The sequence below is a fragment of the Lagopus leucura genome, unplaced genomic scaffold (genome assembly GCF_019238085.1).
Source record: "Lagopus leucura isolate 7727_CA_CO unplaced genomic scaffold, USGS_WTPT01 Super-Scaffold_73, whole genome shotgun sequence".
NCBI classification, from domain to species: domain Eukaryota; kingdom Metazoa; phylum Chordata; class Aves; order Galliformes; family Phasianidae; genus Lagopus; species Lagopus leucura.
This window is the reverse complement of record NW_024962252.1, coordinates 68,511,294-68,526,491: the sequence shown is the minus strand read 5'-3', so window position 1 is coordinate 68,526,491 and position 15,198 is coordinate 68,511,294. Positions and strand designations below refer to the sequence as shown.

General features: G+C 34.5%; 1 protein-coding gene across 2 annotated transcripts in view; it reads right to left on the bottom strand.

Annotated features, from left to right (window-relative positions):
* SDCCAG8 (SHH signaling and ciliogenesis regulator SDCCAG8) overlaps positions 1 to 15,198 on the bottom strand; it is a 100,315-nt gene that overhangs the window by 79,253 nt on the left and 5,864 nt on the right. The window contains exons 2-10 of one of the 2 annotated variants that reach the window (XM_042862196.1): positions 13,146 to 13,325; positions 12,936 to 13,018; positions 10,947 to 11,060; positions 10,408 to 10,533; positions 9,985 to 10,104; positions 8,646 to 8,710; positions 6,074 to 6,262; positions 4,005 to 4,143; positions 1,975 to 2,127 (exon numbers count right to left, since the gene is read on the bottom strand). In XM_042862196.1, coding sequence (XP_042718130.1) covers positions 1,975 to 2,127; positions 4,005 to 4,143; positions 6,074 to 6,262; positions 8,646 to 8,710; positions 9,985 to 10,104; positions 10,408 to 10,533; positions 10,947 to 11,060; positions 12,936 to 13,018; positions 13,146 to 13,325 — 1,169 coding nt within the window. The remainder of the gene's footprint in view (positions 1 to 1,974; positions 2,128 to 4,004; positions 4,144 to 6,073; positions 6,263 to 8,645; positions 8,711 to 9,984; positions 10,105 to 10,407; positions 10,534 to 10,946; positions 11,061 to 12,935; positions 13,019 to 13,145; positions 13,326 to 15,198) is intronic. The other variant, XM_042862197.1, reaches the window with a different exon arrangement.

Below are 15,198 nucleotides of genomic sequence, written 5' to 3'. Positions count from 1 at the left end.
TACATATTCGTAACTATCCTTCACTTATTATATATCCACCTGAATTTTGGAACATGCTCTTTCTTTCCCTCAAACAAATGACTTCTTAAAGAAAGTGATAAAATACTCACATAGCATACAGTGCATCAAGTCAACCCTTATTTCTACCATTTCATTTTCCTGAAGCATAATAGCTAGTTGAATAATACTAGACTTAAATCACACATATAGATCATAGTTTTCTAGAAAGTCACTCTGTATCTTTCTTAATTACTAAGAATGACATCATCATAGTATCAATATGCAACATTTAATGTGTATGTGGGATTTGGAAAAAAAATTGAAAAGAAGAAAGACAGACTACAACTCCTAAGACTTCAGATCAGTTTCAGTAAAACACAGCACAGCAGTTTGTGATGAAATACAAGGTGATGTACTGACATGAAGGAACGAATTATTCTGCTGAAAAAAAGTACAACATGCTTGTTGAATACTCTGTATTTTAGAGTGCATATTCTGCTCTGAAATAAATCTAAATGACTAAAGATGTAAGCACAGAATCATAGAATATCCCAAGTTGGAAGGAACACACAAGCATCACTGACTCCATCTCTTGGCTCTATACAGGAACTCTGAATTTCAAACACTCCTTGAACTCCGGCACACCTAAGGCCAGAATCACCACCCTGGGGAGCCCCACTCCAGAGCCCAAACATCTGGCCTACTTCTGCTGAAGAACTTTTTTCTAATCCCCAACCAGACCCTCACCTGACATGGCTCCATGCCATTTCCTTGGGTCTTGTCATTGCAACCAGAGAGCAGAAATCAGTGTCTTTGCTCCCCTTGTAAGTAAGCTGTAGGCCACCATGAGGCTTCTCCACAACCTCCAGTTCTTCAGGCAGAATAACTCAAGAGATCTCAGTCACTCCTCACATGTCTTGTCCTACAGACCATTCAGCATCTTCATAGCCCTCCTCGGGACACCCTCTAATAATTTTGTCTTTAAGGATAACTTCCAACAGACAGCAATGACTTAAACAAAAACCTGCTTACTGCTTAACGACGGCTCACTGTCCGCAGTTTAAGTTTTAATTTCTATTTGCCTTGCCAACAGATCTATGAAGACCTCTTGTAACAGCTTACTTTTAAAAATATTCAATCCTCATTACTGTACTTAATTCTTGTTTTTATATCTAGAATTGGAGTTGAAGACTTTAAATTCCTATGACAGCTTCAGAATATTATCTCACAATACCAGAAATACAACCATATTTCTCTTAGTTCTATGCTATATATGGTCATATTACTATATGGCTTCTTTCTAAAAAGAGCCAATAAATACAGAAAAAAAACTACAGTCAGAAGAGAAATTCACTGTACTATTCCCAAAATTCCACCATAAAATGATTGAAGATATTCTAAATCCAATGTCCTATAGGTTTACTGATGTTAGGATGAAGTTTCCTCTGTATATGTTACTTGGCAGAAAACTCTTGTGCTTTATACTCACATTACACTTGGATCTAGAAGTCTAAAGCAAGATTATGCTACAACGGTCAGTCAGTCTCGGTCAGTCAGTCTGAACATAAATAATGAGAGAGATTCTGTCTGAAAGATTCCATTAATATAAGGTTGTTTTATTTTGCTTTAAACAGGATTCCTCCACATTTCTGTAGATGGGCAAATTAAGTGTTGATCTCTAAAAAATACCATATTAAAATGCAATTACAATACTGTAGCTTTGATATATAATGTAAGTATTACGTAGCACAAGGTCCTAACCTTCACACATACAAAATTTTGAACGTTCAACTTGACAACCTAATACTATTCCTTATAAGAAGCTAGGAACAAATCACGCTTTAAAGTAGTATTAGCACAGATTTACTGAGATCGAAAATTCAAAATAGAAACAAAATAAAGGATGCCCAAACAGAAAGTTTAGAGAAATTCTATGCTCCTTGTATATACAAATAGGAAAAATCATATGCATACCATTGCTGCCAAGTTCTCCCTTTCTTTCTTCATTTCTTCCCGCAGAGCTTCTTTTTCTTCAGTCCTCTTATTGAGCTGGACAGCTAGCTCCTTTTCAAGACGATTCTTCTGGCGTTCCATTTCACTTTTCAGTTGCTCACACTGAACTAGAGCCTAATAAAGAAAAATACAAAAACAATTAGGTTTCTCTTACTCAAAAAATAAAACATTAAATTACTGCAATATGTATCTACTGTGTTCAGAGAAACCAATTCACTATTAGGATGGTTTTTGTTGGTGTTTTTTTGTTTGTCTGTTTGTTTTTGTTTTTTGTTTTTGTTTTTACCTTTTAATGTAGTTTGATGTTTATGCAATCCCACCTATTAACATCTAGAATAGGACTGACAAATTGAAAACAGACATACATTTATTTGTATAAACATGCCCTACTGTGATTTGTAATTCTAAATGCATCTCTGAATGCATTTAGAAGTCAGGGCAAAGAAGAAAGCACTTGCAGGGTATATTTTCCAAATAAGAAGCTGTTTTTCTACAGCCGATTACTTGCCTTTCATTTAAAACTCCTGAATGCACATCTGTAGAACCAGCCTCCTATACCCAGCTCCTCTCAAACTTCTGTTTTTACTATATGAGTAGTTCAAAAAGTTATTCTCTATGAAATCTATGCGGAAAACACTCCTGGATTTACTGCAGCTAAGCAAGTTTAGCCTCTCCAGATCTTCTCCTGCCTCTGAGGAACAGAAACAACTAAAAATGAGGAAAAAATGATGCTTTTTAAAAAATAAATACCTGATGTCAGATAGTCTGACAGGATAATGAAACTGTAATAAAGTGGGCTTCTAAATGCTACCCCCTCACATTTCTCAGGTGGACTTTTCTAAGTGGTTCTTTGATACTTACAAACAGCCAATTTGTGTTTCCCAAGATAAATACTAGTATTTGTAAAATAAATAAATAAATAAATACACCAGTCAAGCAAAAAAACCACCATACAGAACTGCTTTTCTCATATGAAAGACTTAAAACATTACTAACGTGAGCTAATCTGACTCATCATCTCTCTGTTGAGTAAAAACTTGTAGCTGCAATAATAACATCTAACAAGTATGTAGGATTTCAAGCTATGTTTTCTCCTACGAATCACAGACTCCATACACACATCCCTACAGCACTGGATAAGTAATATCAACCACTACTGCTTATTTGGTCATTAGAACCATTACATCAATCTTACCCAAAAACAAAGGCACTTCATTAAAAATAAATATACTTAAAAAACAAGTAACTCAATAATGATTAAAAAAAATAGAAACATCCCCAAACCACAACCACTCAATCCCATAGTAATTCACTAATAATACAGTAGATGTCACTAAATCTCAAAGAAATAATTTAGATCGATAATAATTATAGTAACTAGGGCTAGCATAAGCATTAGATCAAAACTGGTTTTGTCGTTATTATTTACCCCATGCCAAAAGCTTCAAAAAGCTTTTTTTTTTTTTTATTTATAACTCTGAAGATGAGAAGTCCTATATAATAACTAATCAATTCCTGCCTTGCACCAATTTGAGGTAAAACTAATTGTTTATAAATGTTTCAAATATTCTTTCAGGAGCAGTTCATAAATGTGATATTACCTGTGTGACCTATTGTAGGGCACTGCCTTAGCAGGGGGGCTGGACTCAATGCTCTCTTGTGGTCCATTCCAACCCCCTGACCGTGTGATTACAATTATCTTCCTATATGTTGTAAATGCCTTTGAAAAAATTACCTTTCAGTTTTTATCATCCAGCTCTGAAACCACTTAAGAATTTAAATAATGGCCTCAGAATGCAATACATCCCACAGCTTTGGATGACAACTTAAGAATCCAGAGTTTGTGTTACTGCTCAAAAGTATTCACAGTTTGAATCTACCACATCAGTAACAAAGGTTTTATGCACACATTCTCTCATTAGCTTGCAAACTAATTCATATTTATAGGAGTTTAGAATACTCAAAAGCTCTAATCTTTTTGATGACTTTACCTTTGTTTTTTCTAAATTGGCCTCTTCTGTCATTTGCACAGCTTGTTTAACTTGCTCGTATGCATTAGATTCTCTTTGCTGCATCTCTTTCATGTTCCGCCTCACTGAAACAAGTGCATCCATCAAATCATCTCTTTCTCTGCACATAAAAAATGAAAGAACATATTTCTTCTGTATCTTCCCATAAGCAGGGGAAAAGCAGGTGTATTAGATAAACAGATATTTACAGATAAAATAGATATTAACAGACAAAAGACAAAGATATTAAGTGAAGCAAGACTAAAACCAGTACAGGTTAAGCACAAAAGACAGAATATTCTTAGTATGTGCTGAGCTGTTAGTATCTATCACTTGCTATTGGTCTTATGCTTCAGGATGGATGGTTAGTGAAGCTACCAGTAAATCTGGAAGAAATCAGGTCATGAATGTGCTGAAGCTGAGTAACATTACAAAATATGAATCCATGTTTAAAAAAAAAAAAAAAAAAGCTGTATAAAATATCAGAACAAAGCAATATGGCATTACCCTGTCATTACGTGTAAAATAGGAAGGAAAAATTATTGAAAGAAAGGATTTAAGTTCCAAAAATAATTCAGATTATTGAATATATCAGGACAAAACATTAGCTCTTTGCTACTGTTACTATAACTGAGCTAAAGAAAAACACTCTTGGATTCTACACTTCTGCAAAACTTCTTTATTAACAAAAACTAAGCTCTATACCAAACCATATCAAAATGAGTAAAGTTAAATACTTAACTATTCCACTGTTTTTCATATGGTGAATGCTTTTCAGTTCTGAGAGAATAATTGTCTCCATCTATTTACAGAACAACTAGATTGAAAATTGCTGCTGTTTTGTCTGTGCATCTGCTGCATTGAATGGTAACACAGTTCCGCGTATTCATTTTAGCAGCATTTGCACAAACTACTTACTCCTTGTGAAAATATCTACTGTAGTATCTTTGTTTTAATAACTTCCATAAAGAAGTTGATTTCAGATGTTGCTGAGAGATGGTTTAAGAGGAAGAAATAAATCAGCTCAAATCTTTTGTTTCAAGCTGCCCTGTAACACAAGGTGACAAAAATGTACTGGCTGAGTTTCCATAGTTTCTGTGACAACAGTTTCTTTAAAAAAAAAAAAGAAAAAAAAAAGAGGAGATTTGGAAACATGATTTTTCAGCAACAGAGAGCATTCCCAGAAAATTCTTGGACTTGTGACAACAGAAAAATACATGAATCCTCCCAACATCCATATAATACATAGAGATCACATCCATTTGTCAAACAGTATGTATTATGCCCCTTCAGACTTCTCACTTCTAATTGACCCACTACCTCCTCTTCAGCAGAATCATTCTAAAAGTCTGGAAATCCTAAAAATCTTCATGTATCTGACAATAGACAGATGGCTGTTTAACAAACTTTGAGAAAGCTGCAGTATCCTGTCACTATTACTAACAAGTAAAAATGGAGAGATTTCTGAAGTGATGGACTAGCAGCATTTCTTTTCTAAAAAAAAGTTAATGCTTTCTGAATTACTGTATCTCATTACAAAACACATATACCATGTTCAGTTTGTGCAGTTATTTTCTAAACTCTTTAAATAAAAGCCACAATTTAAAAACAGCTGCTAAAAATAATTTGATTTCTTTCTGATTTAAAGGAAGTTGCCTTGAATTAGTTAGCAAAGTATTCCATCCCAAAGTCTGAACCTATTAAACATATTCAAGGAAAACAGGGATTTCTCTGATAGAGTGAAAGGTTTACCTGTAGAATTAGCACAATAAATACAAGCTAGCAGCAGTCTGGTGGGGGAAATCCCAAGGGATCACAATCATAAGATGAAGACTAACTTTCTTTTGCATTTGAAATAAAAAGAAAACTACCATGGATTTCACAGTGGCTTTGACCTACACTCATATTCTGCCATTAATTTTCATATTACAATCTGAACTTGGGACTCCATTGCCTTGTAAATGTCTCTACAAATACAACCACATTATAATCTGTGTGGTTTAATGTAAGCAACTGTTACTTCATGAGAAGCTAAATATCCCCAAACTTACTTCGTTACTCTCTCAATGGCCTGCATGTGAACATTAGAATGTGTCTGTGCCAGAATTGCCTCCTGCTGTGCACATTTGAGACAAAGACCACCAACTCGACTAGAATTTGTGGCTGAAACAAGTGATTTCTGGTGTTTTAACCTTGCTTCCAAATCTTCACATGTCTTCTGAGATTCTGAAAGGTGTTTCCTAAAAAGAAGAAATAAAGAAAAAAAATTTGAGCAACACCCAAACATTTCTACAAGCTACGCAAAATATAACAATAAATGCAAAAAAAAATTTTTTTTTTGCTGTAATAAATTCCATAATGTACATTATTTTACACATTTCAGTAGCCTGTGTAAAATTTTAACAGAGAAATAGCAGTTAAACTGTCCCAACAAAATTACTAATAGATAAAACAAAATTAAATTGTTTCATCTGCTGTGACAGAAAATAGTAAAGCCACATGGAAAATTTTAGATGCAACTTGTAGTCTTACATTTTTCCTGAACAGAAAAAAAAGGATTCATTATCAAAATAAACTTTGTAAATGCATTTATACAATGGCTATGCAAATATTTCAATATCCTATGAAAATGTATTTTTTTCCTGCTCTTATTGCTAATATTAACAGTAGCTCCTCTTTTCCACGCTACTCTCAAATTAGCCAGCAAGTGACAATTCTCTTCCTAGAGAAAATCCAGCACAAGTCCTTTACAGAGAGAGTGGTGAGGTGCTGGAACAGGCTGCCCAGAGAGGCTGTGGATGCCCTGTCCATCCCTGGAGGTGTTCAAGGCCAGGTTGGGTGGGGCCCTGGGCAGCCTGGTCGAGTATTAAATGGGGAGGTTGGTGGCCTTGCATGTGGCAGGAGGGTTGGAGATTCATGATCCTTGAGGTCCCTCCCAACCCTGGCCATTCTGTGATCTGTGATTCTGTGACATTCACTCTGATCGCTCTAGGGATAAACTTGAGGTCAACCCCAACGCCAGAAAAACAGGGTAAATTCTGTACTTCTCTCTGAAATTTATACCAGGTTCTATAAAGAATTTTCTCTAGAATTTCCAAGCATCTGTCATGGCAGGAAGAGCTCAGTAAGAATGCTGACATCAGGAAGTTCCAGACAAATGCACACTGTGCACATGAAGATCTATCTGACAAATTGTGCAATGTATCCAAAACTTTTGGTTTGTTATGCAGACCATCTGGGCAGCATACACATACCAAGTCTGACACATTCTGGCTGTACTGGATTTACTGAGCACATGATATGTATGCTGTACATATATTTCCTTCTGGGAAAGCTTCTGTGTACTTTTTTCCTATTTTAGTAGTAGGTCTATTAAATAGAATACACTATAGCCTGGACAGAATTTGCCCTGGGTATATCCTTGGACAGTCATGGCACAACAGACCTATTATTAAGAAGTCTAGGGCAGAAACTGATGAGTCCCGTGTAAATTCATAATTAAAGTTAAAAAAAAATAAAAAAATAGGGATGGTTCCATCTGAAAACAGTACAATTTTGCACTTGAAAGTGCAAAATCACCAGATCTCAAGTGTTTCAAAGCACTTACGCTTTCAAAGATCACACCCCTTAGGAGGAAGTGAGAAGTTTCAAAAAGTACCTTTAGAAGTTTTCAGATGATTTCAACCTCTGATCTTTCTTTCTGAATATATTTAACACTAAGCCAAGAGGGAAAAAAAGCCAAGAGGCGAGGTAGCTGAAATTTAAGATTCTCCTATACTTTGACTAGCACAATTGGCTTTGTACATTTACAATTTCACTACTGCAAATAGCATATTTAAACCAGTAACTCCTTTTGCACACAAACACATGTAGAATTACATAATTTTAGATAAATTGGATTAGAAATTATTTGGGGAAAAACATAATTAAACAGATTCGGCAGCAGTACCATGAATGCAAGTACACAAGAAGTTTATTCCAGAACACCAAATGCTACAGTGTTGGCCTCTACTGCTGCTTTTGCTAATCTCCTGTCTATAATGAAAGCACTCGTTTAGAGTGCATGACCTATTTTCAAATATTTTTATTTCTGAAGCTATGCAGGTTACATGACTGGAAACACAGCATGCATACTTCAAAACTATTGTTGCCCTGTGCCAAAATCATTATGTGGCCTCAACTAGCTCAGAGATTCCTAAAATTTTTGATACCAGATATTAAAAGAAGAAAGTTAATTGTGAAAGAGCTCACATAAATTAAAACTTCAGCTTCTTTTTTTACTTTGTTTGTATTATCAGAGCAGGCACGGAGTCTCCATAAGGAAACTGGACAAAAAAAAAAAAAAAGATTTCATATCAAGTTTTGAGGCTCAGTAATACCTGTAAATACAATTTGACATAATTTATTGTATGGCAATACATACATTTTATAACAATGCATTCAATTATTTGAGAAAACACTAATAAATCCTTTAAAACCAGGTTTCAGCCAAAGTACTTGAAAACATCACATGTAGTCTTTAACCACACTGTTATCTAAATTCAAATGAAGAATGCATCATGTTAGGAGTTGATAATATTTCTTCAACCATAATTTTAAGAAAAAATAAATATTTCACTCTACCTTAGAGATTGTACTTGGGCATCCAAGATATCGATTTTATCCTGATAAAGAAGCTTTAGTTTCTCCTTTAGAAAAGATGGAAGAAGAAAAAAGAAGAAAAAACAAAACATAATTGGGTCTTTTGGTTTGTACTTTGTACTGTTTTTACATATAAATTTAGACATTAGCCATATTTATTCTTTTTCCTCGAAGATATAAACCTGTTAAATCACTAGACTCAGAGAAATCTAAGCATTTCACATTTTTGTTAAAGTTCACAACTTGAATAAACCTCCCATTTCCTTAGTTCTACACAACTTGCCAGTTCCTCATACGATATAAATTCCTACAGCTCCACAAATGTCAGCCATCTACAATAATTTACAAAAATTAATGATCTTATCTCAGTTTTCCTTTTACTCTCCCACAACCCTACATAAACAAAAGATTCTTCAAGTAGAGGAGCTATTTTTTCATAATATGATAACATGCTCCTACTACCTGGGACTCCTATTACCAAGAAACAAATAAATCAACCACAGCAGTGATAAAACACAATGATGATAGCAAGCCAAAGAAAGCATCAGAAATTCAGCTCACTATGATGCTTAGAAAGAAGTCACAATCCTACAGTATTCCTACTTTAAATATTACTGAGGGAAAAAAGTGCATTTATTGTAAAAAACTAGCTGTCAAATTGGTGTTATTGATAATTGAATATGTTTTCAGCTAAACATGTGCCAGAAGCATGATTAAAAGCATCCCAAAACTTTCAATTAATCCATGTTTTTTCTTCCCCAAAAGATGGCAATGTCACCTAGTTCCTCTAGAGCAAATAAATCTAGAATACTGTCTATCCAGGAAACTGGATAGGCTCTGAATCACTAAGGGTTCTTGGTATCTCTAAAAGCACAACAAGTGTAATTCAGGCCAGGGAAGACAGACTGAGCAAAGCCACTTTCATACCTTACTGACCCTACTCTGCTCCAGAAGTAGGAAAACTCATTGCAAACAAGCTTGTCTAGAGGCCTGCCTAAAATACAGCAGCTGGTTTCCATCTGTTTATGGGTTGTGCTACTGCCAAGAACCTCCAAAGTACAGTGGAGCCATCACTGACCTGATATTCTTGAACCAAGACTTATCTCTTGGAAATCAACACCTGCAGCTACAGCCTAGCATCTGTGTCTAACTGGAGAATAATATTAATTAGTGAATGACGAGGAGATAAGGTTTAAGAGAGTAAAATTTGATGTTAAATTAAGGTTCAGCCAACCAAAACTCCTTCCACAAATTTATTACAAAATTGAAGCAGTAACAGTACTGAATGCTTTTCCAAAAGTAAAAAAATCCTAATACCAACCAGTTCTACATGCCATTTTTCTACTTCTCCAACAGTTTTTGAAACCAAAGCTGGATCTCTGTTACATGCTGATGACGATATAGAAGGTTGATGCAGCTTCAAGTCATTATGCCTGGAGTTCTGATTATTTGCCAAAAACAAAAATGTGTTAGTGCTTCAATTATAATTATGTACGTTGTAGTTTTAAACAAACAATAATTATGTAAATATTAAATGTTGTAAATTTAATTACAGTAAAATATAAGAACCAGTACACAAGTTCATTAGGTTAAGGATCTGTGATGATACAGGAATTCACATTTTCAAACTGTCATTTTGTTTTGACTAAAAGTCAGTTTGAAGATAATCATTTATTTAAGCTTTCCTTAATAGGAGTTGTTTTGCTGAACCCTGGTTAAAACAACAAGAGGAATAAAAACTTACTGAGGTATCTGGAAGAGCTTGTTCACCCAAGGTATATTCTGCAGTCAAAAATTTCAGTTTCTGATGGAGGTCTTCATTTTCAAGTATAACTACTCGAACCTGATCTTTCATCTCAGACAACTCCTCCTGTGAGACAGAGAAACTGCATGTAAAAGGTTCCTTAAGACAATCATCAACCTCTTGAGAACAAAGATTAGATAAATATTTTCAACTATTTCAGCTTTTTCAAACAAAATCAGAACACTCAAAAAAAAATAAATTTCTGTATAAAAACAATTCAAGTTACAAAATAATCATTTCTTAAAAAATACACTTATTTGTATTTGTAAGATGAAATGAAAACATCTTTGAAGGTCCTCAAACACCACATAAACACCAAGATGTGCAACAAAGCTCAGTGTTTGTTGAACTGTGGTTTACTCATTTTTGGTCATTGAAGCAATTTATCTCAAGACTAAGCACAAGCTTTTTTTTAAAGCAACTCTTCATAACTGGGGGATCAGGGTTTCAGTAGCTGAAATATATTATGTAATAAATACCTTGTAAAACTTCACTTCTGCTTCTAAATGGTTAATGTACTGAGACTGATCATTAATTCTAGGAATAAGATCAGAAGGGTCTGGTAAGTCTTCTGTTGCAGCTTTTGGGGTTTTCTGAAGGAAGTAAAGAACAGTGTGTGTTATTTTCTGGTTTACCAATTACTGCAATAAGAAGTCACTTGCACACAGCATACAGCGTATGCTTAATAAAAGAAATACACACCCCACCAGGTACCAGGTCATGAGAAAGGGAGAAACAGCAAGAAATTCTAACCCTAAATATGCCATTTCTGCCAAAACATATTACTGCTTGAATAAGCACATCTATAGAACATAACCATCAACCAATGCCCAAATGAAATTCACACACTATTTATTATTCATTTTAGACAAATGTTGGAGGGTATTTTCTTCTGTGAAATGAATATTGAAATATCTTGAATTTTAATTGGTATGCATCAAAGGATACACCTCTAAATGTTAGTTAATAATTGCTGCAGAAATACGAGTATGTCTGCAATTTTAATAGCCACAGAGAAACACAGGAAAATGTCTAACAAATATTTATCAAAGAATATGAGATTTTAAGATTCTATAACTTCACAGCATTTACAGCTAAGAACAGTGTACAAATTAAACAAGAGTATAACTAAATCTATTATTAAAATACCCTTAAAACCACAGTTGAAATGGTTTCACAAAAAACACAGCCTCTCTTTTATCCTATTAGCAAGAGTCCTTGGCCATCTGAAAACAGGATTAATTTAGAGTTGACATTACACACCTATTTTGCATATTGTAATTCATTCTGATCTAATTAATTAGTCTTAAAGGTCCCAGATGTAATTTTCAGGAATTAACTGAGCAGTCGGACACCTAAGTCTCCCAGACCTCATAAAAGATTCAGAAACCTACATCTTTGTTTTTAAAAAAATTATTTTTAAATATTCACAATCAAAAATAGAAATAAATAAATAAAAACATATATATATACATATATAAATAAAGCATATATATACACACACACACAGATACATATATACATATATATATATATATATATATATACACACAGATATATATTTTAAAGATTCATGTTACTATGGGGTAGCTATTACATCTTATACACAAAATGTGCATCTGGCAAGAAGAGTAATTGGTGGAAGATGTTTTATGTTCAATAGCAAGATTCTAAGATTCCCTGTCCAACATTTAAGATAAAAGCTTCAGGTTTTAAAACCAGAACTCTGTGGCAGGGGGTTGAAGCTTAATGATCCTTGAGGTCCCTTCCAACCCAAGCCATTCTATGATTCTATGCTGACATTTAAATGAGAATGAATAATCAAACCAGCAAACGCAACAGAAATTTCTAGCAACAACAGCCTTTTTCTCAAATTATACCCAATATAATTTTTGACCATAGTAAAAAAAGCGACCCTTGTTTCACCCAGAACTGCAGTTGAGATAAATACAGGGTTTTCCAGAACCATCCAGAAAAACACAAAGTAGACACTAAATTTGTAATGTAACCCACTTTGGCTGAGTGCACGTTCTGAGAGCAGTTCTGCTGCAAGGAGAATAAATTTGAGAAACGTGCATAACGGTGCCCTCTCCACTTGGCAGAGACCACTGCATTTTGGTACATACTTGGTGCTACATGGATTGACCATCTAGCCAATCCCAACCGTTTCCAAAAAAAAAGAAAAAAGGATGAACTTGCAGTGGAGTTAAGACGATGAGAAAATAAAGTAATGTGAATTGTCACCAACACACATCATGATCAACTAGAAGGAAATGCCTAATCAAGTATCTGAGATTTTTCTTCTGCTATGGCCATAAACATACCAAGTTCAGATCATATCACTGAGAATCAAAATTTCAGATTGTAAGAATGGCTCAGGAGCTCTAATTCTTCCAGGACAGTAGAAAACATACCACAGCATGCATGTCATTCATTCAAATAACACAAAGAAACAAAAAGAAACATACTCGGAATTGCATTTTTCTCCTTGATGGAGAGTCTTCACTTTCCATCTTCTCCTGATGTTGCAACAAAATTTTAAGTTGATTAACTAGGAAGAGATTAAAAAAAAACAAAAAAAACACACTGGTTATAAGCAAAAATATTGGTAGTACAAATGAATAAATTTAATATTGTTTTTAACATTTTTAAGCTGTTTGCCTTCAGAGTAATCTTACCTGCATGACTGTGCTGTAGCTCCTCCCAGGGTGGATCGCCACTGTTGTCACTGCATCTGTCCACATCATCACTGCCCTTGTCCACAGAGGACTGGTCAAATCCAACTTTATCCTTATTCTCAGTGAAATGCCTTTCCTCCAAGGCATATTTCAGCTGATGGATACTTTCATTAGCACGCTCTGCAAACAGTCATGTCATTAGCCACAGCAGACAACATAAAAGGAAATATTTTAAGTTGCAAAAAACTGTGAGAACTAAATGCATTCAGCAGCTGTCTAACTTGACTCCTTCATCTTAAGCCAGTCACTGAAAGCAATTACATAATGCAAACAGCCAAAACTACGACAGGTCACAACTTGAGGAAGCAACATTTACTACATTTCTAAATAATAAGTTACGAACAGAGTGTCAGCCTGTCAATACAACATGACTTCACAGCAGCACAAGTAGCTAGTATTAAAAATTGCTACTACAAAGCTTCAACTATAGTCAAACCTTACTGTATTTCAAACATAATGCTCATTCTGTATTTCATATAATGCACAGGATCAGTCTCTAAGGATTGGTGTAGTGATTTCTCATGGCGACACCTTACATGACAAAGCAATGCCTCATATAACTGAAAAATAACTGAAATAAAAATTCAGCAAATGCAGTCAACATAGAACAGAGATTAAATAAAGACATTTGACTTCTGAATGAGTATAAAAAATAAATAACGCTTATTCGAAACAAAACAAAAAACACCTCTTTCCATATAAACCAAAATACTCTATGAATCCTTTCAAGAATGGACTTGGTAGTGCTACAATAATATTCTTTTCTCATTTTCAGTGCACTGAACTTATTTTCTTTTTTATCTTTCTTTTTATTCTGCTAACTTCATGAAAATAGAAAACCATAAATGCCACATTATACCAATGTACCTGAACATTACCAGTATGTCAGAAAAGAAACTGGAAAAACTTGCAGACCGAGAGGTGAAAAATGAACAAGGAATTAGAAAATATGAGCCTGGCTTTAAACAACAGTATTTCTGGTCCACACTGTAGGACCTCCATCAGTTATTTCTCTTATCACTTCTTTCTTATCATCACCTATGTATAAATGGAGATTAGTAGTTTATTCCTTTTCCATGTAAGTGCACATACACAAACTAGACAGGACAGACAGGAAAGCAGCCTAGAGGAGTATGGCTTCCTGCAACAATCAAAAAGCAAGATCTCTGGGCTCTGCTGTAATACCAAGTGAACTCAGAAACACCTACCTGAAAATATATTTTGAATTTAAAAAAAAAAGTAAAAAAATCACTGTTCAGCATTTGCTGGTAGAACAAGCAAATGTTTTAGAGTATAAGTGCTGAAGGTTAAAAATATTAATAGCTCCTCTCTTCCAAACAGCAAAGTGAACAGCAATTCAAGTCGGAACAAAAGCTAAGTATGTATATCTAGCTTCAATTTACCTATCTTTTTCAAGTTCAAATACATCATCTTGACTAAAATTAGGAAATACTTTTTTTCCCTGACTGTAACAGTTTTCACAGTCCTTTTCTCTGCATTGCCATAACTCACCTACAGTTCATAAAATATAAATAAGACACCAATACCATTCTATTTAGGAACATGGCTTTCAACCCAGTGTGCCAGTTCTGTCTCACATTTTACTAATGCTAGTTTTTCCACAGAATCATGAGTTGCTTCTCACATATTAATCTTTCCGCAGCACTCATTTTTAAAGCCCATTAATCTTATGACCAGTCTTACCTCTTCTGATTTTCAGGTACTCCATACTCTAACCAAGTTAGTGTAAGAGAAGAAGCAAAAGCACATTTTAGACAGTCATAATTTATTATAACAAACCCAAATATATTTCACAAGGTGGTGGCTCAGGCAAGAGAATCTAGGTCATACATTTTTCTATTAGCTAATGGGCATAATTAAGTTACCCATTCTTAAGGATTACAGGATGTTATGAGACTGGGAGCGTTAATTGACAAATGGTAACTGTATCTCACTGATGCAATGGCTTGAATATTTAGTAAACTATGTTGCA